General features: G+C 34.6%; 3 protein-coding genes across 3 annotated transcripts; 2 read left to right on the plus strand and 1 right to left on the minus strand.

Annotated features, from left to right (window-relative positions):
* The first annotated feature begins 118 nt into the window (after positions 1-118).
* Positions 119-4624, plus strand: LOC126868499 (ceramide phosphoethanolamine synthase). Its single transcript, XM_050624008.1, has 7 exons — positions 119-264; positions 351-716; positions 1151-1484; positions 1631-1959; positions 2050-2190; positions 2262-2416; positions 2854-4624. The coding sequence occupies exons 3-7, from the start codon at positions 1185-1187 to the stop codon at positions 3255-3257; spliced, it is 1329 nt and encodes a 442-aa protein (XP_050479965.1). The 5' UTR covers positions 119-264; positions 351-716; positions 1151-1184; the 3' UTR covers positions 3258-4624.
* A 138-nt stretch (positions 4625-4762) lies between these two features.
* Positions 4763-8619, plus strand: LOC126868498 (SET domain-containing protein SmydA-8). The gene is made up of 5 exons (XM_050624007.1): positions 4763-5262; positions 5540-5974; positions 6518-6895; positions 7200-7535; positions 8247-8619. The coding sequence occupies exons 2-5, from the start codon at positions 5553-5555 to the stop codon at positions 8551-8553; spliced, it is 1443 nt and encodes a 480-aa protein (XP_050479964.1). The 5' UTR covers positions 4763-5262; positions 5540-5552; the 3' UTR covers positions 8554-8619.
* Positions 8620-9505: 886 nt separating this feature from the next.
* Positions 9506-20308, minus strand: LOC126868496 (protein NDNF). Its single transcript, XM_050624006.1, has 7 exons — positions 18515-20308; positions 14409-14539; positions 13098-13407; positions 12223-12466; positions 11643-11876; positions 10788-10943; positions 9506-10126 (listed from the first exon to the last, which is right to left on the minus strand). Exons 1-7 carry the CDS (start codon positions 18805-18807, stop codon positions 9758-9760), a joined length of 1737 nt encoding a protein of 578 aa, XP_050479963.1. The 5' UTR covers positions 18808-20308; the 3' UTR covers positions 9506-9757.
* Positions 20309-21308: the final 1000 nt, after the last annotated feature.

Here is a 21308-nt window from a genome sequence, read left to right on the forward strand (position 1 = left end):
AATCCAAAAGTGAAGGGTCACTATCTTTTAATATACTGTTTTCAAAAGAAAATTAGGAATCATTTTATTCTAATTCAAAAGTAGAGCAGAAATATATGTGTATCATATTAATCATCATATTAACTACAGTATCATAAGAGAGTTACATGGAAATATATACTAAATATTATAATAGCCTTTTATACATCGTAAAAATGAAAAGTCACTATTATGTGGTTGGAAATTAAAATATTGAATAGAACGGTTTATATTTTATATTTTAATGTAAAAATTCAATTACTTGTAGAAATTCAAATCTACATTATTCATTTCATTTTAAACTTATTTTGATGTGTTTTCATTTTGTTTAGATTTGTTTCATGAATATGTTTGTTTCTTATCATTCAAGTAAATTTATTAATATGATCAGCGTAATTCTGAATCGAAATTGCATAAAGTAACTATGAAGTTTGCCGAGATATGTACATAAGAGATATGTACACCATACTCTAAATCGAAGAAGTAAGAGCTGTTAAAAGTGATGAACCTATTCAACTGTGCTCGTAGCATTCTGATCAATGGTTCTGTCTGGATTGGTTTATTTACAAATACTGCCAATGTATGGTTTTGTTTGACAATAAGACTATGATATTCATGATATATATTCATTATGTATAATAAACGCACGAAAAAATTGTGATACATAGCTTTGATAATCCATAAATTAAGTTTCTAAGGTATGTCGTATTTAAATGGTATTTATATAGGTTAAATATATTTTAAAATGTAAGTGATTTGGACAATTATTTGTAGAAGAATATAGAAAGTTTCTTCGCAAAAAATTCATATACAAATATATTTTTTATTATTATATTTTATTTATTCAATAATTTTATTACTGTCAATATGCTTATCACTATGTCGAAACTATTTTTATCGTTAATACTATAATTTACATTAATAACGGAAAGTTACATAATATTTTTGTATTTTTAATGTTTTCAAAATCTAACATTCTTCTCATTTCACACGTTATTTTGGTGAAATATTTCATTATATTAACTAATAGTTCTCAATAGTTTTGATTGTGTCAAAGTAGCAAAATATATTTGTATCCAGTGATGGGTATAATATAAATTGTTAATAAATTATTTCTTATGCTTTTTTTTAGGTACGATTAGTACAATTTTGTATTAAGATAAACAATGTCTGAGAAAAATATAGTTGAGTGGACACAAAAGGATGTGACAAGATGGCTTAGAGAAACTGGACATGAAAAATTTATTGAGTCATTTTTTGATCAGGAAATTGATGGAAAAGTGCTCTTGACCCTGAAAGAAGACGATCTAAAGTTAATATCCAGGAATTTACAGAAAATTGGTGATATAAAAAGATTATATATTAGCATAAAACAATTACAAAGGGATAATGTGGCAGTATTATTTGAATTAGGATATATTGATATATTTCCATCATCAAATTTTTATAATCATCATAAACATGAAGTAAGAAGGAAAGTTAAATACTTAATATGAAAAATTTTTTACGATATATATGTTCCTTTAATATATGAAATATGATAATAAATGAGATATTTTAAAATAATATCAATTGTGTTTCCATAGTAGAAGTTTGTTTTCTATTTTAACAGATGCCTAGTAGTGGTATAAATAATGAAGGTTCTATTGAACATGAATTTTATTCAGCATCTGTATCAGAAGATGGTCATGCGTCACATTTGTCACCTGAAATTTGGAAAACTTTCATTAGTTTGGCATATTTATTTATTGTTACATGGATTACTGCCTTTGTGATGGTCATTGTTCATGATAGAGTGCCTGATATGAAAAAATATCCTCCGTTACCTGATATATTTTTAGATAACGTTCCACATATTCCTTGGGCATTTGATATGTGTGAAGTTACTGGAACTATACTTTTTGCAATATGGCTGATTGTACTAATTTTTCACAAATACAGGTAAAGTATATTATAAATGCTACTAATATTTAAAATTAAGTTGCAAAGTAAACGATTTGAAAAGTATTCAACAAATTTTTGTTAACACAGATTTATTTTATTGCGGAGATTTTTTGCTTTATCTGGCACAGTCTTCCTGTTAAGATGTGTTACAATGCTTATTACTTCCTTATCAGTGCCAGGCACACATTTGCAATGTCAACCAAGGAAAGTTTCCGAAGATTGGACAAGGTGCGAATAATATTTTATCCTTTAAAGTGACTAGTATGAAAAACAATTATATTAATATTTTCATTTTATAGTTCTGCATATGTAGAGTTATATAATAAAATTGCTATGGCTTATGTTATATGGCGTGGTGCTGGTATGTCGATTCAAGGTGTTAGAACATGCGGTGATTATATGTTTAGTGGACATACTGTTGCGTTAACTATGTTAAATTTTTTCATTACAGAATGTAAGTATTAGCATGTTTCTGAATAGATAGACTATAGATAATATGTATATGAAGAGTCCACGGGTAAAGAAGGTAATGTCAAGTTTTAGCATTTCTTAGAAAACGAAAATTTATTTTTCGTTATATGTATCAAAATAAAACATTTTATTCTTCGTCGTATTTTGGATCATTTTCAATTTTATCTTATAACTGTAAGTGATATATAGCACATTAAATTGTAAAAAATGAAAAGTACACTATACACTATACAGTATAGCTATTGTGTAACTTGGAAAATTGTTATTCAAATTATTGCGACATAGTGATAAAGAGTCAGTGATAAAGAGCACATGCAGGAGCATATGAGAAATATTAAATTCAAAATTTGTTAAAATTGACATTCCCCCTTTTCACCGTCTAACCTTCATATAATTCTTATTATGATATTTTATTTACAGATACACCGCGACAATTGTATTTTTTACATACCTTCACATGGATGCTCAATATGTTTGGTATATTTTTTATCTTGGCAGCACACGAACATTATTCCATTGATGTTTTCGTAGCTTTCTACATTACATCACGTCTGTTTCTTTATTATCATACTTTAGCCAATAATCAAGCATTGATGCAACGTGATTCAAATAGAACCAGAATATGGTTTCCATTATTTAGTTTTTTCGAATCTTCTGTCGATGGTATCGTTCCAAATGAGTATGAATCTCCGTCTCTGATCGTTTGTAATCTAGCATGTACTGGGAAAAATATATGGCATTTGGTACGATCCTCAATTTGCTTCCGTAAATCATGGCGTGATGTAAACGGCAGTGTAAAGAATAGCACAAAGAAGGAACACTAGCCAGTATATAAGTTACTTCAGTTTTATATTCCTTTGATAATAGACTTTTGAGAATATTAATTTTACTTGATAACTCTCTTTATACCATTTAAGTAACAAAATTATATAACAAAAAATATTAATTGCAAACATTTATTTTTGGAAGTGAAATTAGTTAGTTAGCAAAATCTCCATTATCAAAATGAATTTGTACGATTTGTTTAAATATTTCTAATTTTTACGAAATGACTATCCATAATAGTATATTTAAATGATTGCCTTCCAAAAGAAATTTTATTATTATAATATTATCATATTTAACTTGTACAATTCTTATTAAAATCAATTTTGACTATCTCTTCTGAAACTTAGATTTAGATGCATTACTTTTTTCCCTTATTGTTAATCATGGAGAAATTTGTTTTCTTTTTCGTGAATAAATATATTATAAAAATTTGATTATGCAAGTAAATTTTGTAAGTAACAAGGAATTAAAATTAACTGAATGTATGACTATATGTTGGAGCTAATGATCATGTGCAATATAATTTGTTGTTAATTGAAGCTACCGTATGAAAGTTATATTAATGAAACCATAAATAAATTGCAAGTAACAGTAAGTAACAGTGCATAAAAAACTGATTTCATACGAAAATTTATGTATTCGTTTATTTCATAATTTTTGATACAAGATTTCGGGAAATAAGAAAAATTGGATAGAGTGCAGTACTATGTAGAAATATGAATAGTCTTTCCACTTTTAATTTGTATATTTTTTTTACTAAAATTAAGTGTAAGCGAAGAGATTTTACTGACGAATCGATTTTAGCAACTATTATGTATTTTCGTCTTATTGTGATATCCTCCGTTTCTAAATGCATCATCACACATAGAAGTAACAAAACAAAAGATAATTACGCACGACCAGAATATAACTGGACACATGATGGTCATGATCAGATATGTAAATTTACATATAATACGATTAAAATACATTTAATGATGACGCTATTCTTTACGTGATTTAACTGAAGTACAATTGAATGAATATTGAACTTTTCGCAAGAGTTAATTAGTAAGAGGCTATGTATGTTACAGTGATCTGTAATATTTATATTTGTTATAAATAGAGTGTATGATCATTTAGATTTTTAAAAGAGGCTCTTAATGTTATGCTATTGAAGAGGAAGAATGATTTGCACAATAGTAAGAAAGAAATTATATATATATATATATATATATAATTATATAATAATTAATATATATATATATTAATATTAATATTAATTTATTATATATATATATATATTAATATTTGTACATATAATTGTTGTATTCTACGATCATTTTATATTAAGTTGATAAAATTATTTTTCTATATTGCTTTATTATGAATACTTTTTATATTTTCCTTTTTCATAAATAGGTGCACATTCGATAAGTGTAATGTCGTATAATATAATCATAATAATCTTACAAATATCTATTACCAAAAACTTTTGTAAATACAGTATTTAAATTATCTTTATAATTAATATCGAAAGGTGCTAATTTTATCGTAAATAAAAAATATTATAACAAACATTTTTCATAACGCATTCTTTCAAGGATATATTTGATGTTCATATAAAAAATAACGTGCACTTTTCAAATTTTAATCGACGAATATTTTGTTTTGTATAAAGTCCGCTATCAGACAATAAATGATATATGTATAATAATTAAATAGGATAAGTTTGTATTACGCCGAATAACAATCTTTTATAGAGTTTTGTCAGAAATAGAAGCGCGTCTACGTAACTATACCGCTCCTATAATTAAACCGCCGGTGTATGTAGACCGTCATAGTTTCAGAGTCGTAATGTCGGAATTTTAAAGCAGTGATATCGCAAGTTTCAGCGTTTTACGTATTACTTTCTTATTCTCGTTTGAAAATTGCAAAATTAATAAAATACTTGACGCAAATAAAGATGTGCTGCACTCGTTTTAATATTATTTCTACTATATTCATGTTCCTATCTTACAGGTACGTATTATAAACTTGAAAATACTTTAAAGGAATTTTAAGTGCAACCACTTTATCATACAATATAATAAGTATTCACCATTTTATTTCAATATTTACCTTAAAATTATTTAATCGCGCATTTTATTTCTAACATAATCTAAGGGAACATAAAATTAATTTTAGCATGCTATTTATTTCAATTGCAAGCTGTTTCTAACTATCGATATATCTTTTATACATAAATAGAAGATTAACAAAGAGCAGAGATTTAATTTTAAAACTATTCGATGTTCAGTAATTGACATAGCATGGAATCGCAAACGGAAGGCATCTGTCCGATCTGTAATCAACGTGCAACGCTGAAATGTAACGGTTGCAAGCAGCAATTTTATTGCAAAAAGGAGCATCAGCGACAGGACTGGCCTAGACACAGGTCAAATTGTCAAGCATGGGAGATTCGTGAGAGCTGCGAACTCGGACGGTATTTAGTGGCATCAAGAGATTTAAATCCGGGCGACGTAATCCTATCAGAGTCACCTTTGGTTTGGGGACCGGCATTACATTCAGATCAAAGAGTTTGCGTTGGTTGCGGGAAACAATGCAATAGTAGCGATACAAGATGCACGAAATGCCTTTGGCCGGCGTGCGATACTGATTGTTCTGGTCTTACTGATAAAAATAGGCACGGTCTGGAATGTTCTTTTCTTGTAAAAGCAAGAATCATTCCTAGGTTTGTAACATTTCGCAAAATACAAAAATACAGCTGCATTTAAAGTGTAAGGGCGAAGGACGAGGGGAATGTCACGAAACAGTTTTAATAATTTTATTAGTTAACGATTAAAAGGGACATGATTCGGTTTAATCGTATCGTTCGTAACATGAAGTTTATACATTTATTAGATATTCAGAAAGAAGAATGCTGTAGGAAACTGGAGCAAAATAAGAGAATTCATTTGTATTCATTTGTATTTATATACATAGAAATGTTTATACATTGCTTAAACGTTATTTGGAAATTAATAAAAGCACTGTCATCACTTCTTAAAAGACAGCGAAGGAGCGTTATAAAGCGTTACAATCGCTCACGCTTATATCGTATACAATACAAAATAATATGACTAGTGTATGCGTAGCACAGAAATAATATAAAAAAGGATAGAAATGATATAGTTTAATATTTATATGTATACGTATATATGTATATACATATCGTTCTACTTTGTGTGTATGATTTCATTTATTCTTAATTAGTGTTCATTAATTCATGTTTCAGGTGCGATGTTCTCTTAGTAATACGTATGTTAATATTATGGCGCAAGAAATTGAAATATTGGTATTCTATAGAAAAGTTACAAAGTCATCAAGATTCTCGTGGTCAAGGAACGAACGCATATGAGGAAACGATGAACATATATCAGCATATCGAACGTCTTTTACCAGACAATCCCTCCAGCAAAGATATCGTGCACAAAATTTGCGGCTTAATAGACGTTAACGCGTTGGAAACTATACCACCTGAGGGCTGCGCTGCGATTTATGAAACAGCATGTCTTTTGGAGCATTCTTGCTTGGCTAATACGAGACACAGCTTTAAAATCGACGATAAGGGTAGACCTCGAATCACGGTGATAGCTGTTTGTTCTATACAGAAGTATGTAACTGTAATATTTCACATTACAGTCTTCTCTTTCAGTTTTTTTCTTTTTTATACATCTTTTTATGCCTCTTTGACGAATATTTTTGATAAAGCTTGATACAAAGTGCAAAGCCAAATAGCGCTTTTGTAGTACATCTCAACATCAAAGAATCATTTAATATGTTTGTGTCGTAGGTAAATTGTCTACATGTTCTATAGTAAATATTTACTTTTAGAAGTGCGTTCCACTTAGACTCAGTATAGAGGATAACTTGTTTTCCGAATAATAAACCTAAAAGCTCTCTTTTATAACGTATAGGTGGGACCATTTAAGCACAATGTATACACATGCACTTTGGTCAACGAGAGCGCGAAGAGCTCATCTTTTGGAGACGAAATATTTTTCTTGCCATTGCAAACGATGTGCCGATCCAACAGAATTGGGCACGCATCTTGGAACCTTAAAATGTCCTCACGACAACGATTTTATTTTACCTAAGGATCCATTAAACTTTGATTCGCAATGGGGATGTAATTCGTGTCCTGGAACTTTGACTGCATCGGAAGTGATGCAGTTTGTTGGAAAATTGGAGGAGGATGTTGATGAAATTATGTATCAAGCAAACAAGAATAAATTGGTTGATCTTCTGTCACGGTAAAATAACTTTCATTTATCATACATTGGATAAAAAAATAATATCGTATCTATAATACTTCCTGCGGTATACATGAGTAGCTAAATTATTAATTTTATTATCCATCCTTGCGTATCGTCTCTTTTTTCTGTTTCTTTGAAATATTTTTCTATCGATACTCTATTTTCATTGTACATAGAAAGGATAATTATATAATATAAAGAAAATATTTTTATATTACATTGCACATGCACATAAAATTACAATTCGTCGTTATTGTTTATCGTCAATGCGTTGAAAATAACCAAAAATATGTTAACTATATGAGATATACGTATATGTGCTTACGTTCACTCTTAATAGCAATATAATTACGCTTTTTGGAGTCGTTAAAGCTTATACATATGCATATATATATATATATATATATATATAGATACATGATTTTGAGGAAGTTTTTCTTAATAAACGAATCAAAAATTAGCTAGCTTTTTTTCTAATGAAATTAGCTATTTTACTTTATTTTTGCATGCTTTAATGCAACAAAAAATCTTTTCACGAAACGAAAATATGGCTCGAAATTCTATTAAAAGTTGTCTTTTCTTTTTAATAAAATAATTTCGAAAAAAGATACTTTCGTAAATATCACTTTGCTGCGAGTTTAAACTGATTTTTAGACATTGTATGGAACGAAAGTTAATGATTCAACTATAATCGTTATTTAATTCCAGGCTCACTACGTTATTGCATCCTGGACATCAATTATGTACAAGTGTCAGTCATTCGTTGATTCAGCTATTGCCCCCAAGCGATCCGAAAAAACCTGAACTATGCAAACGTATCATAGAAACCACCAAAACGTTAGATCCTTATGGTGCAAGATTAGCATTGTACACTGCAGTCGCATTGAGAGAATTGTCTGCTTGTCCAGGAGAAAATAGAGAAGGCCTTCTGTCAGAAGCAATATCGTTATTGCAATTTGAACCAGAGAATTCGCCTGGTGAAAAGCTTCGAATGTTAATGGAATCTGAGTTATGATAATTCTATTAGATTTAACATTTAATGAAATAATCGTAATAAAAATTAAATTATAAAAATTCTTCATATCCTGTATTATATTTAGTAATTTGCATTTAGAAAATGAATTTATACTGGAAAAAAGCAATATGAAAAATGTTCATCCTTCGCATGATCTTACGCCATAATAGGTATGTAACATGACATATCGTCCGTATTGAACAACAAAATGGTTATTTGCAATTATACAGTACGCATAATCGTGATCAGCAGCACCGTGCTATACATATAGTGCTATGGTAGTTCATAGTGCTGTTCTTATGTGTCACATTTTATTACATAAGATAACGTTGTATTTACAGTGTAAATGTTACTTGTTTCTAGGTCAACGATATTGTTAATGCGTGTTTGTCGTTGCAGAAGAATTAAGTAGTGAAAACCTGTCTTACGCTGGAGAGAAAAAGTAGAAATTCCAGGTAAACGTTATTGGATTACGATAGCAATGTAAATCTAGACTAGATTTAGCCTCGAGATGGAGTAACATATTTTTATAACAAGAATAGTGTCTTTTTTTCTTCTTTTATAGCAAAGCGATTATCGAACATTAATTTACTTATACTACACATTGATAAATACATATCATTCTATCGGAGTAATCTTTAAATGAAACAGTGACACGTAAATTTTGTTCGTAACAACGAATAGATCTCAGTGAAAATAGATTCGTGCGTGTATTGGGAATTTAAAGACTCGATGACTTCTAAATGTTGGCTGTTTAAACAATTCATTAATGAACATTCAAACTAGGAGAACTAACAAGTAATTCGCACCATGGTTTTCAAAAATAGAAATATCTTTGTTATCGTACATAATATTCGCTTAGGATAATTCTTCTTATATTCTCAATAATTTCTGTTTGTATATTCTGACCGATATTTTAAATCGGGCATTGTCCGTAAAATAAAGGAGCACGTTTTAAATAAGATTGCATCTAAACAGCAGAATTCTATACAAGTTATATTCAAAAGATCTTAACTTACTACAATTCGTCACAGTGTATCTCCAAATAATTACTAGTAATCGATCGATTGTCTGTGCGTTCGTTTCATCATAAGAAAGAAAGAGAATATCAGAATTTATTAGTTAAGAATAGGAAATACAAAGTTCTAAACGGAGTAATATATCGTGCGATCAAAGTTCCTATGCCTATTTTCCTCGATGATTATCAAGGTAGACAAGAACGTCGAGTGCGTACAGTCAGCAACGGATAGGACAAAGATTGTCCCTTTAATTGAGCTGTAATTTGTAAGAGATAAGATTTCCCTGGCTGTAATCTTTTAAGGGTAAACGGAAGCGCTCGATCTTTCGATGGACTCTGTTTCTCTTCGCAGACCTCGAACGTATACTCGGAACGTCGTCGACGATGAAGACCGCATTGGTCTGGAATTGTTGTCATGCTGGCCAATGACGAACTGCTCTTTAACTCTCGTACGAGGATGCAATACTTAGCAGAACCTGCCGACTCTACCCCTACTGTCACTTCGTGGCAAGTTCTTAAGGATCTGTACTCCCGTGGCGCACTTTTAGATGGAATCTAAACAAAGTGTTCACAGCCTTTCTACATTTTCACTTGTAGAATCACCCTTAACTAATCGAACACTCTTAACACGCTTCTCGAAATTAAGATTCATCTAATTCTATTTATCTACAAAAATGTCGATGACAAGAATTCTTTTTCTTAAACAGCTGATCGTATCTGTATACCCATTCTATATACAGTGTTCTATATACAGATCGTAAACAGTGTTAAGTTTTCTAATAATTTCATCCAATTAGAAGCATCTATCTTATGTACCGTGGTAATTTTATGTACACATTCGTGTTAAAGGTAAACGAATAATGCAAAAGTAATAGGTATGTATAAAGCTTATGAATATATCGATGTTTATGTGGCAATCAGCGAATAAATATTATTTCGTTTCGCCTGTGCTTCAATAAATAATAAACTAATTTCTCTATTTACAATTGTTTAACACGCGACACATGCAACATACTTGAGTTAAGATAGACATAACGACACCAAACAAGCGATAGCTCATTTTAAAAACTCTACTTTTAAATAGAGTTTTGCGATAGCGTATCGTTTCGATGTGAAATCGTTAATCGTTTCGTTCGTTATCAAAATTCTAGCGTACTTAGAAAGCAATTTTACGCTTTCAATGTTATTCAGCATGTCATTAATTTGCATGAAATACCTGTGGATATATCGCGGATGATTGTTGGGTGGCTAGTACTTTAATGGCAGATACTCGTACTAATTCCTGTGGTGTAGCGGATATCCGTAATGTGTACGTCTTCCCTGATGTTAAAGGTGGTACTCTTAACGATGCATATCCTACTACCTCCTTTTCCTACAAATGTTTGTAAATTGTCTATAATAGTTCGATATCAATGCCAATAATTTTTCGTTTCGCTATTTCAGTAAGACTGTTCCTTAAGTAAGAAATCTAGGTAATATTAGCCCCTTAAGAAACTAATTTGCTTACATCCATAGATTTACTATTGTAAAATATGCGGTTCGGTATAAAAGCCGTATAATTGCTTTCATCGCATTATGTAACGGCGTTAATGTATTACATACTAACATGTATATGTTACCTAGATCATTTAAATTATATTTTTCACTTTTGCGAAATTGAAAATTACATCGTAGAATATAGTTTTCACGAAAATCTTTTTTCCTCCCAACTTTAGGATCGTTTTAATACTTTAACGTATCGGTTTAATTCGCTTCACAATATACAGAGTTCTAGAAATCTGATTATTTTCACGTACCCTCGAAACATTTTAACTTTGGGTCGTAAAAGTTAAAACGTGTAAGTAAACTTAATTACTTGATTACCTAAGTAAGATATTAGTATTAGTATAGATAAACGAATCTCATATTATCGTGCTAATCATTTAAAAACGTGATATATATTAATGAATATAATGGATATAATGGAAGAAAGTTTTTCAAACAGCGATATGAAGAGTCGAGTTTTTGATTTCCGAACGACAAAGATCTTTGAATATACAGCTATGACTAGTGATTATAAAAGCTTTATTACCCTTAAAATTCCTGGACCACTTAATTTTGCTCTAACGATGCCACCACCGCAAGGAAGAATATGAAAGGTGCTCGAAGTATTTCCCGGAGGACGATAATGGAAGCTGATGAATCCATCGGTTTTGCGCAAATTAGCTGTAGTATAATGTCCAGTGCGTAGTCTTAATTCCGGTGTCTTCCGAAATTTGATCGTGTCAGTCGCTATTCGATTTGACACATTATTTCTCGTATTTACCTGATACAGAATAAAAATAAATGACTAAGTATCGTTCACATATCAACAAAATAGTTGAACTAGAGAAAAAAGAAAGAACGCGCGACTTTTAAGATACAGAAGAAAGACAGTAGTAACTGTTTTCTACACTGAAATCAACGATACTCTTAAACTAATAAAAAAAGAAACGACTGCTTTCAAAAATGAATATTCTCGTGGAAAAGGTTCGTTTTTCGAGTGTCTGACATTTTTCTCTGTTCCAGCAAGAAGAGAAACGGTTTACTTCTCTTTCGCTGCTTTTACTGAAAAAGGCACGATACAAACACTTTATTATAGGATTAAGTGTCCTCTAGTTGCAATTACTAACCACGTATAAGGTAACATTGTACGTAGTATCGTACTTCATCCTGTGAAGCGTCAATTTTGTTTGACGCACGCAATGAAGTCCTTCCGGAATGCCGCGATGTTGCTGTTCCTTAGAAGAGGAACTCCCTTTCGTCGAATGCTGGTAAACGCGTAGAACATTTTGCGCGGCGCAAAGGGTCAAGGGGTGAGCCTGAGACCCTGATGTCACGGCTAAACAGTAATGCGAGAGGTGGGGATCTATGTTGCTGTAAAAATAAATGGATTTTTGTCGAATTCGTGGCATGAATCACACAAGCCAATTTTAATTCGCTGGGACGTTAATCGTAAACTTGATATTTCGTCTACCAGCCAAAGAAAATCTTTATTCCTCTAATTTCTATTTTGTTCAAACATCGATCTTTCTATTACCCTTTTAAATATGAATAGTAGAGTTCTAGCGATAATCGATTATTGTATGTTGTTATTATTATTATCATTTAAAATTTTAAAATAAATTTAACAAATGATATTTGCCAAAACTGCAATTTGTTTAATTCGTTGCTATGGAGTTAGATTAGCGAGCAAGGTTTGGACATTTTTATATGTATGCAGGAAATGATTTCGAAGCTTCTATTACAAAATTTTTGTCCAACATTGCATCGAGCTTGATTTAATTTGTCAAGTATCTCTCAAATACATAGAAATTACAATTTACGAGCTCGATATGTCCATATGATAGGGCAATTTTTATTACATTTCGATTATTTTTATCTCTTGGAATTAATTTGTGATTAGGAGTTGTTACACGTTGAATATAACTGGACACGATACTATCGTTAAATGTGACAACTAAGTTTTCCAACAACTTGCGCGTCAAAAGAAAATTATTAGCGATACCTTTTATTCCAGGATATCGTAAGCCGACGTTTGCTTCTTCGTTGTTGAAATCTTAACGAGCGGTGACGATTTTCCATTTCGTTTGCATACAATTCCGGGATATGGCTCAAACTGCTTGACGTGGCGTACAGCAGTACTGTGCTCGGTGTTAAATTTTGTAAACTGGCACCAGGAGGGTTCACGGATTTAATTTCGAACCAATAAAGACCAGCGCGTGTCTTTGATATCGTAAAATTCTGATCCTCTGCACCCTCGTACGTGAAAAGAGGGGAGCCTGGTTTCAAACTCTTCACTGGCCACCGGGTTTGAACTGTTGTATCGATCATAATATACACTTTATCATAGATTCTCTCTTGGATACGTCGATGTTTTACGTTTCTTTTACTTTCCTTCTTTTTCCCTCTTTCCTCTTTTTTATTTTTTCATTTTAACTTTACCAATCTAACTTTATCGATTTCTAATATTTTGTATTGTTTCCACAGCACTCGTTTAAATAGGTGCAAAGATAACGAAACCTCGGTAAAACATAATTATTACATGTTTCGATGAAAAGCAATTTGTGCTTGGTCATATAAATTCTAGATAAGGACTTAACGACTGAATAATTCTACTAAACATTATTGGACGATATACTGCTATTCGTTTTATATTTGAACTCGTTTCAAACGATTGAACCTATGGATTTAAATATGGATAAAAATTTACTGAAAATTGGATGTGAGAAAGTACATGAAATAGAGATTATACTGGAAGATATTTATTTTATAATTAAAGAAACTATGATATATATATATATATATATATATATATATATGCATATATATATATATATATATATATATATATATATATATATATATATATATATATATATATATATATATATATATATATATATATATATATATATATATATATATATATATATATATAATAGTTGTGTGTGTGTGTATGTATATTTTTACACATAAAAATGAGAAATGGTGGCTTTTTTCGTGTAAACAATGGGTATAGAATATGAAAGAAATCCGAGGTATGGAATATAAAAGAAAAATAAATTGTATTCAAAGATAAAATATCGCATTTGACACACACTATAAATGATAAAGGTATGAACTTGAAAAATATGAAATTTCATTAGGTCGTATGGTATTTCTCTCCACCATTTCTCTCCATCAATCGATCCATTTAGCTTGATAAATAAACCACATGCTTTGTTCCTTTAAACTTTAAAGTTTAACGGAGCAAGGTTCGTTTGGTTCACTGATTGATTTTAATCATATAGGAAACAATTCCTAAAGTTCTCCGTACATTTTGCTCCTTCCGTTTCTTCAATGTTCTCCGGTGGCTCGACGTAACTGACCGTCCATGATATCGGCCCGCTACATGGGCTAACGAGTAACGTGAGAGGTGGTCCTTCACGTGGACTCAGGTAATAGAACCTGCAATAATTTTATCTGCATCCAGTATAATATTAATGTTCGATACGTATTAATCGTAACCAAACAAATACAAAGAAATATTTTAATTAAATGGCGTGCTTCTACAAAAAGATGAAAAAGATCGTGAACTGTTTTTAAAGTATTCTTTATACATACATACATATTTACATATATATATATATATATATGTAAATATCTATTTTCTATTTAATAATAGAAAAATAATAGAGTAGAGTAGAGAATAATAGAGTTACACGCTGCTTTAAGTATTGTATTTCACGATATAACAAAAAATTGTTTTTTTACGAGGGAAATGTGAAAAATTTGGATCATAGTCATCGATATAAAGAGGTATTTACCCTTTTTTGTTCTTCTTTTTTTTTTTGGCTCCTTAAAGACGAATTATGAGAAGAGATAATGTTACCAAGGTTTATAAATAAGAAAGAATAACCGATAAAGGGAATTTTACTGAACTTGTACGTGAATATTTGTACAATTATAAATTCTGTACGTGAAAGTTTTCCCAGCGGTATTTCTTTTTTCCGCTGTTAAATGAAAAGTAGAACGATCATCTTATTGTTGCTACTGCCACGATCAAGTATCAACAAACCGTCAAACATCGGTCAGAAGCTGGGGCGAGGTACATTCGGAATAATCTTTCAATATCCAAAGGCAAATAATTACTGAATAACAATAGATTATAATATCCAACGAACATACATACATACACATGCATGGTACATAGGCATGGACGCGCGCGCATAAATGGCTATACAATTGCAGCGTGTCGTTTATATTTAGTCATAATGTTTGATCGTACAAAAGTTCCCGTTTAAAGATCGTACCGGTTAAGTTTACGCCTCGACACAGCCGTCACTGTTTCTCTCTCTGTCCGTCTGTCTGTCTGTCTGTCTCTGTTTCGACCCAACAAGATCTGTCCCTCCCATCGGCTAGTATCCCCATCATCCTTTCGAACGTCGTCGCGTCGCATCGTCGCTGCTCGTCCCGTTAGCATAGTCCGAGAGAGCGTCGGGACGCCGCGCCGCGCCACACGTGCTCTTCGTTCACGGCCTGGCACTGAAACGGCTATTGTAAAATTAGCGTCTACACACAATGCTGGCGTCGCGGCGTCTGGGGTCGCGCATCCACGACCCCCGTCGTCTAATTTTGGCGTTTGGTTCGTCCCACGACAGACTCGAATTGATTCTGTCATTCAGCCGGCAGCGCGAGGCCGTCTACCGACTTTCGTGGAAATCCACGCCAATAGCAGAGCCTACGACGCGTGGCATCGCGACGCCTTTTCGCACGCGCCTTAGCCTAGACATCACTTTCCAGGAAACGTCGCGACCTTTCGCTTTAACCTACACCGAGGGAGAGAGAAAGAGAGAGAGAGAGAGAGAGCGAGAGAGCGAGAGAGAGAGAGAGAGAGAGAGTTACGAAGGAGAGGGGAACAAGGGGGGTTCTAGGAAGGGGGCGGAGGGGAGGGAGGGAGACCGGACGACGAACCCCGGCTGAATGAAGTTCCCGAGAAAGATAGCGTGTGCTTATTCTGACCGTTCGATCCTTCTGTTTCTTCGTTACTTATACACCGATCTAAGTGCATACTCATTCTTTCGGATCAATCGTCGTCTCTCATCGTTGTTTCTGGCTACAGTTTCTCTCAAACTTTCTTACGATCGTCACGATTACGAATGACAACGGTGGAAAAGAGATTACACGTGTTAAAAGGAGATTATATTGTCGACTCGTGTTACTTCATTTAGTCATATAACGTTAACGGTGTTAATTTATAACGATGTTTTTCTCGACTATATAATATTAAAGCGTATTACATGCCTTTGTTTACATGTTTTACACTGCAAGGATTTTAATTTACTCTGTTTTCGAAATAATTGAAAAATTGTTAAGGCGCTCGATTCTGTAAACGCACCTGCCTTCTGCAAAAGTTAAATATACACGCGTACGTTAAGTTCAAGTTTAACGCGTAACCTAGCGTTTCAGTGTTCAGAGCAATTGTGCAATTAGACTTGCGTACGAGTTTCACGGAAACCATCTGATAGTAGAACTTTATGATGCGTAGCGTCGCGATGCATCGAACCATCAAGTGCAAAATAAAGTTTGACCTATGGTATCAGTTTTATCCTTTTAGAAATTTGGTAAGAATTTCCTATGACATACAGAACGATAACTGTAGATGAAAATCGATCACGTAGAAACGACAAAACAATCTCCAATCAAAATAATTAATTCGCTGCGATTACCGATGTATTCGAATCTTCTCTTCGAAACGAAAGTAGAGGAACGTTCCTTCGTCTTTGTATCTGATTTATTTACTTATATATATATACATATTATCGCAAGTAATTTTAATAATTGCAACTGTTCGGTGGTGAAAAAATAACGACGGAATTGGTCGATACGCTTTCACAACTATCGTAGTAACAAGCGATAAGGGTCGATGTCTAAAAGTATTTCGAATTGGTTCCCGTTTTTTCATATTATTTTATAGTATAATAATAGAATGATATTCGTTTAACTGGAGTAAAAGATGCCGTTTAATGCGTGTGAAACGATATTCGTGTAAAGAAGAGAAAATGGTATGTATGGTGAAGGAACGCAGTAACGAAAGTTTAAAGGATCATTTTAACAAGCATATTAACGCGAAAGTTTTGCTGATCGTTCGAAGTTGGTGCGATACCATGAGAATTACACATGTATGTCATCTAGCAGTAATTCGAGTCAAATTGCATTCGTAAAATCTGTGCTACGGTTGATGAAACACGGTACGGGGTTCGTGACGTTCTCGTATAAACGTTCAAAGCTCCATAGGCTTGGGTACACGTGCATCGAATAAACAAGCTATGTAACCCAAACGAAATTCGCACGAATTGTTTCTATGGTTCGGCGAAAAGTGAATGCACCTTTCTTGCGGTGTTGTTTATCTTTAGATCAAAGTGTTACTTTGTCAAGAAGAAAATCTGGATTTTTAAGTACAAAAATACACCTTTCCCCTTTTTCCCCTTGCTCGAGTAATAACTTTGTTTGTAGTGAGGATTTTAGGATAAACTGCATGTTATCTCGTTTGTGGTCCCTTATTACGAGTAAGACGTAAAAAATGTTTCAAACGAATGATTTCATTGGTAATATATATTCGTAATATATTACGATAGAACACGATTTAAGTTGATCCCAATTGTTCTTTCGTATACGAACGATAGTTGCATAGATTATAGATGAACTGGCAGTTTCTAAGATACATTAGTCATTCTAGCGTATCTCGATACTCGATAGTCAGAAGTGTAATACGTTCTCGGTAATGTAATCTACGGGTATCTACGTTTCTATTATATTGCTTGGCCAAAGGATTTGGCATTCCAATCCGAGTGAATTGGATTGTAACTTAATCCGTGGTGTTTCAGTGTAAAATAATTTTATCGTTTCACAACGGAAGAAACAAATGGAACGTTATTCGCAAAGAAAGAACTAGGAAATAAACGTTAAAATCACCATTCGTTTCGTTGTTGTTCGATAAGACAATCGTTTGCACGATTGCTACTATCAACAATTTGGCGATAATTTGAACGCGTTTAACCGATTCTATAAACAACCAATTTACAGTTTACCGATATAGACTAAATTTACATCATTACGGCAGATGGATTATTTAAAAATTACAAAATAGATTTAACGAGTAGATGTGGCAGTGGTGTGTATGATCTATTCAAAGTTGCAACGGAATTATTTTAAACAGTGCGCTCTATATTCCGATGAAAAGGAAAGTCGGTAAAACTTTGCTAATTATAATAAAGCGGAAACAAGTTTAGAAGACATTTCTCTCGATTAATGAGAGCAACGAAACGATTAATAAGAGAGGGAAAGGAGAATCGTTGAAACGTTGCGCTACAAAATCAAGTTGAAGATTTAATCGACGAAGCTTGGTAAAAGAAGAAGAAAGACAGGGTGGTAGATACTCACTGAGATACGTTACCGGGGCGAAGCGTAGCTGGTATCTGGTACTCGGGGTGCAGCACGCCTGTCCTGTTGAACTCTTGCACCCTGGTCGGTTTCTCGGCACCGAAAGGCCTCGGGCTACCGATCGTTTTGTACCCTTGTTGCTGGTGCGGTTGTTGCTGCGACAACTGTTGTAGCTGGCGCAGCTGTAGCTGTTGCTGGGACAGTGTTTCGCAGAAAGCGCAACCGGTGGCACGGCGCGCGTACACTGACACAAATACGAGAAGGAAGAAGCCGAGTGGTTGCGCGTGACGCATCGTGGTGACCGATTTTCCTGAGCTGCGATGAGAAAATATGTGGGATGAGAAGGGCGGCGACGACGACGCCGCGACGTCCGTCGTTCAGTGGCGAACGAGTTCGACTGTATGCCGAACGGTAGACGATGCCAGTCGGCGAGCGAGGCTGCCGCTTGGGAAACCACGCTGAGACGAAACGAAATAACCCCTCTTCGCTTCCTACCGAGGCGACTTCGTGTTTGCCCCATCTTCTGGAAGGAACCCTCCTTCCCCTCCTCGTCCTTGCCTCCTTTCCCTTACTCTCAACCCTGCCTCGTCCCCCACGAGCGACCAAACCATATATACTCGTTACGTTTAGCCGTACATGTGCTAGCACGTGTATATACGTGGGTGACCCTGATTCCGAGGAATTTTAGACGAACGAATGGTTGCCGAGGTCTCCGCCAATTTGTCCACTGAGACGAAAAGCAAGTGCCAACACTGTTGTCCTCGAGGGGCTGTTCGCGGCTTTACCCCTTCGACGCTTTCTTGCGTTCTTGCTTTTCTCCATCGTGCACCTTGACTTTTACGCTCGATGGGGACGAGAGATTTCGCAGCGGTGATTCACTAGACGATTCGCTGGACGATTCGCCGGACTTCTGCATTCAATTACGATCGTCTATCGAAACTTTATCGAAACTGCTAAATCCTATTGTGCCTCCGCTGGAAAATGACCACGTTACACCGTTCGTTCGGATCGGGTCTTACGGTGAACGCAAACGAAACGCCTCTTTCATTTTCTCGAATAGTACAAGTAAGATAGATGAGGCGACCACTTCTCTAAGTTTGGATTATGCGTGTAATTGTTTATGTTTGTAGCATGGCGTACATGCAGCGATTACGTACAGAGAACGGTAAGAGTAACGACCTATGGCACGGAATCGTTGAAACCTGATTCGTAATTGAGTACACAAGTAAAACTTTCACGTCATAAGTATTCCTGCTGGATGCATCAAGCGCACAAGTGTATCAGCCTTCACGGCGAGAGACACGGTCGCAATTAACAGCAGTCTAAAAAGAATAATTCGAGGCGATTTCTACGAAACGCGGCTAACCGCGTTACCGCTAGTGAATCAACTTTGAAGTAAAGGTACCGTTCGATAAACACTGCCGTCCTTGCTTGAGAAAGAGAAAAACAGAAGCCGTGTGTGTTACCTACGCGGAGATAATGCTGGCGAGGGAGATAAGAAAGAGGTAATTATTAAATAACGACGAGAGAGATAGATAGGTAGATATCGGGCTACATAAGGTAAAACAAGGTGGATGGACGGTTTTAGAGCGGCATCGAACGAGACCTTCCTGTTTCGCCGGGGTGCGAGGAAAGAAGGAGTTGATATGGCGCGAAGATCGTGCAGAAAGGGAAGTTATATACGGTACGCTTCGCTGTATCTTGGACCAACCATGGGACGATGATGACAGCAGGTCTGGCGGGTGGCAGGCCAATAAATCATGGCTTACAGTGTGGGAACCTCTGGCTATATGCTACTCTCTGCGTGTATGGGGTATGCCATCGGTAAAACCTTTACTCCCGTGAGTCGATCGCAGGGTGACCGTACGTCGTACGTGTATATAACTCTTTCTCTTTCTCTTTCTTTTCCTCTTTCTCTTTCTCTTTCTCTTTCTCTTTCTCTTTCTCTTCCTCTTTCTCTCTTTCTCTCTTTCTCTTTCTTTCCGCCTGAGCCCGTTCTCTTCGACTCCACACGCTTCATCGGTGCATGCTCGAGCCCGGCCGCCGCGCCGCGCCGCGCCGCGCCGCGCCGTGCCGTGCCACACCGCGTGTAGCGAACATCAAGAGACGAATATGCTGGTGCAGGCGTTGCATTTCGTGTAGGTGTACATCCTTATGAATACATCATATATTGTTACCAGAAGGAGCACCATGTATCTCGTGTAATCGGTAACGGTGCAGCGGTTCATCGAGATCAGCCTTTTTCGGTAATCGCTTCTTTCCCCATGCTCTCTCACAGTCTTGCCATTCAACTGTGTCAGCGATATTGTACTTACGCTCGATGGTCTACCGACCGCCCATAAACGGCCGATACATCGGCTAAAGAATATGACTGTCCGAAACGTTATATCGACATTGTCATGTTACATCGAGTTTGACACCGTTCGTCTTTCCTTTTGGTAAACATCGCCGTCGAACAGAGTCCAAGTATAAATTTACGCTCGGCCATTTTTATGATTCTCTCTTGTCCATTCGATTCTACCGCGTGGAAAATGATCAAACTTTAGTATTCAGGGTTAATAGACTAACGATGTTTTTATATCGTTCGCTGCAATAGCTAAACACTATGAAACCTGGATGATTACAAAGGAACAATGACAGCAAAATCGTCGTATATGACAAGCAATACGCACGAATGCAACTTTTTTCATACAAGTTCCCGCGCTCTAATTTTGCGCGAAGAAGCTTGCGATCAATGCAGACGCGTGCATCGAGTTATTCGCGTAATGCGGAACCCCGTTCGTTACGTAACAGT

Source organism: Bombus huntii, chromosome 8 (genome assembly GCF_024542735.1).
Source record: "Bombus huntii isolate Logan2020A chromosome 8, iyBomHunt1.1, whole genome shotgun sequence".
Classification (NCBI taxonomy): Eukaryota; Metazoa; Arthropoda; class Insecta; order Hymenoptera; family Apidae; genus Bombus; species Bombus huntii.

Excerpts from the sequence above, each read along its gene's own strand:
- LOC126868499 (XM_050624008.1), top strand. The coding sequence starts at position 1,185 with ATGTCTGAGAAAAATATAGTTGAGTGGACACAAAAGGATGTGACAAGA. Across the intron at positions 1,960-2,049 it reads CTAATTTTTCACAAATACAG|ATTTATTTTATTGCGGAGAT; the intron begins GTAAAGTATATT and ends TTGTTAACACAG. Across the intron at positions 2,417-2,853 it reads AAATTTTTTCATTACAGAAT|ATACACCGCGACAATTGTAT; the intron begins GTAAGTATTAGC and ends TTTTATTTACAG.
- LOC126868498 (XM_050624007.1), top strand. The coding sequence starts at position 5,553 with ATGGAATCGCAAACGGAAGGCATCTGTCCGATCTGTAATCAACGTGCA. Across the intron at positions 5,975-6,517 it reads AAAGCAAGAATCATTCCTAG|GTGCGATGTTCTCTTAGTAA; the intron begins GTTTGTAACATT and ends TTCATGTTTCAG. Across the intron at positions 7,536-8,246 it reads TTGGTTGATCTTCTGTCACG|GCTCACTACGTTATTGCATC; the intron begins GTAAAATAACTT and ends ATTTAATTCCAG.
- LOC126868496 (XM_050624006.1), bottom strand. The coding sequence starts at position 18,807 with ATGCGTCACGCGCAACCACTCGGCTTCTTCCTTCTCGTATTTGTGTCA. Across the intron at positions 14,540-18,514 it reads CGCCCCGGTAACGTATCTCA|GTTCTATTACCTGAGTCCAC; the intron begins GTGAGTATCTAC and ends AAATTATTGCAG. Across the intron at positions 13,408-14,408 it reads AGAAACGGAAGGAGCAAAAT|TTCAAACCCGGTGGCCAGTG; the intron begins GTACGGAGAACT and ends TCGATACAACAG.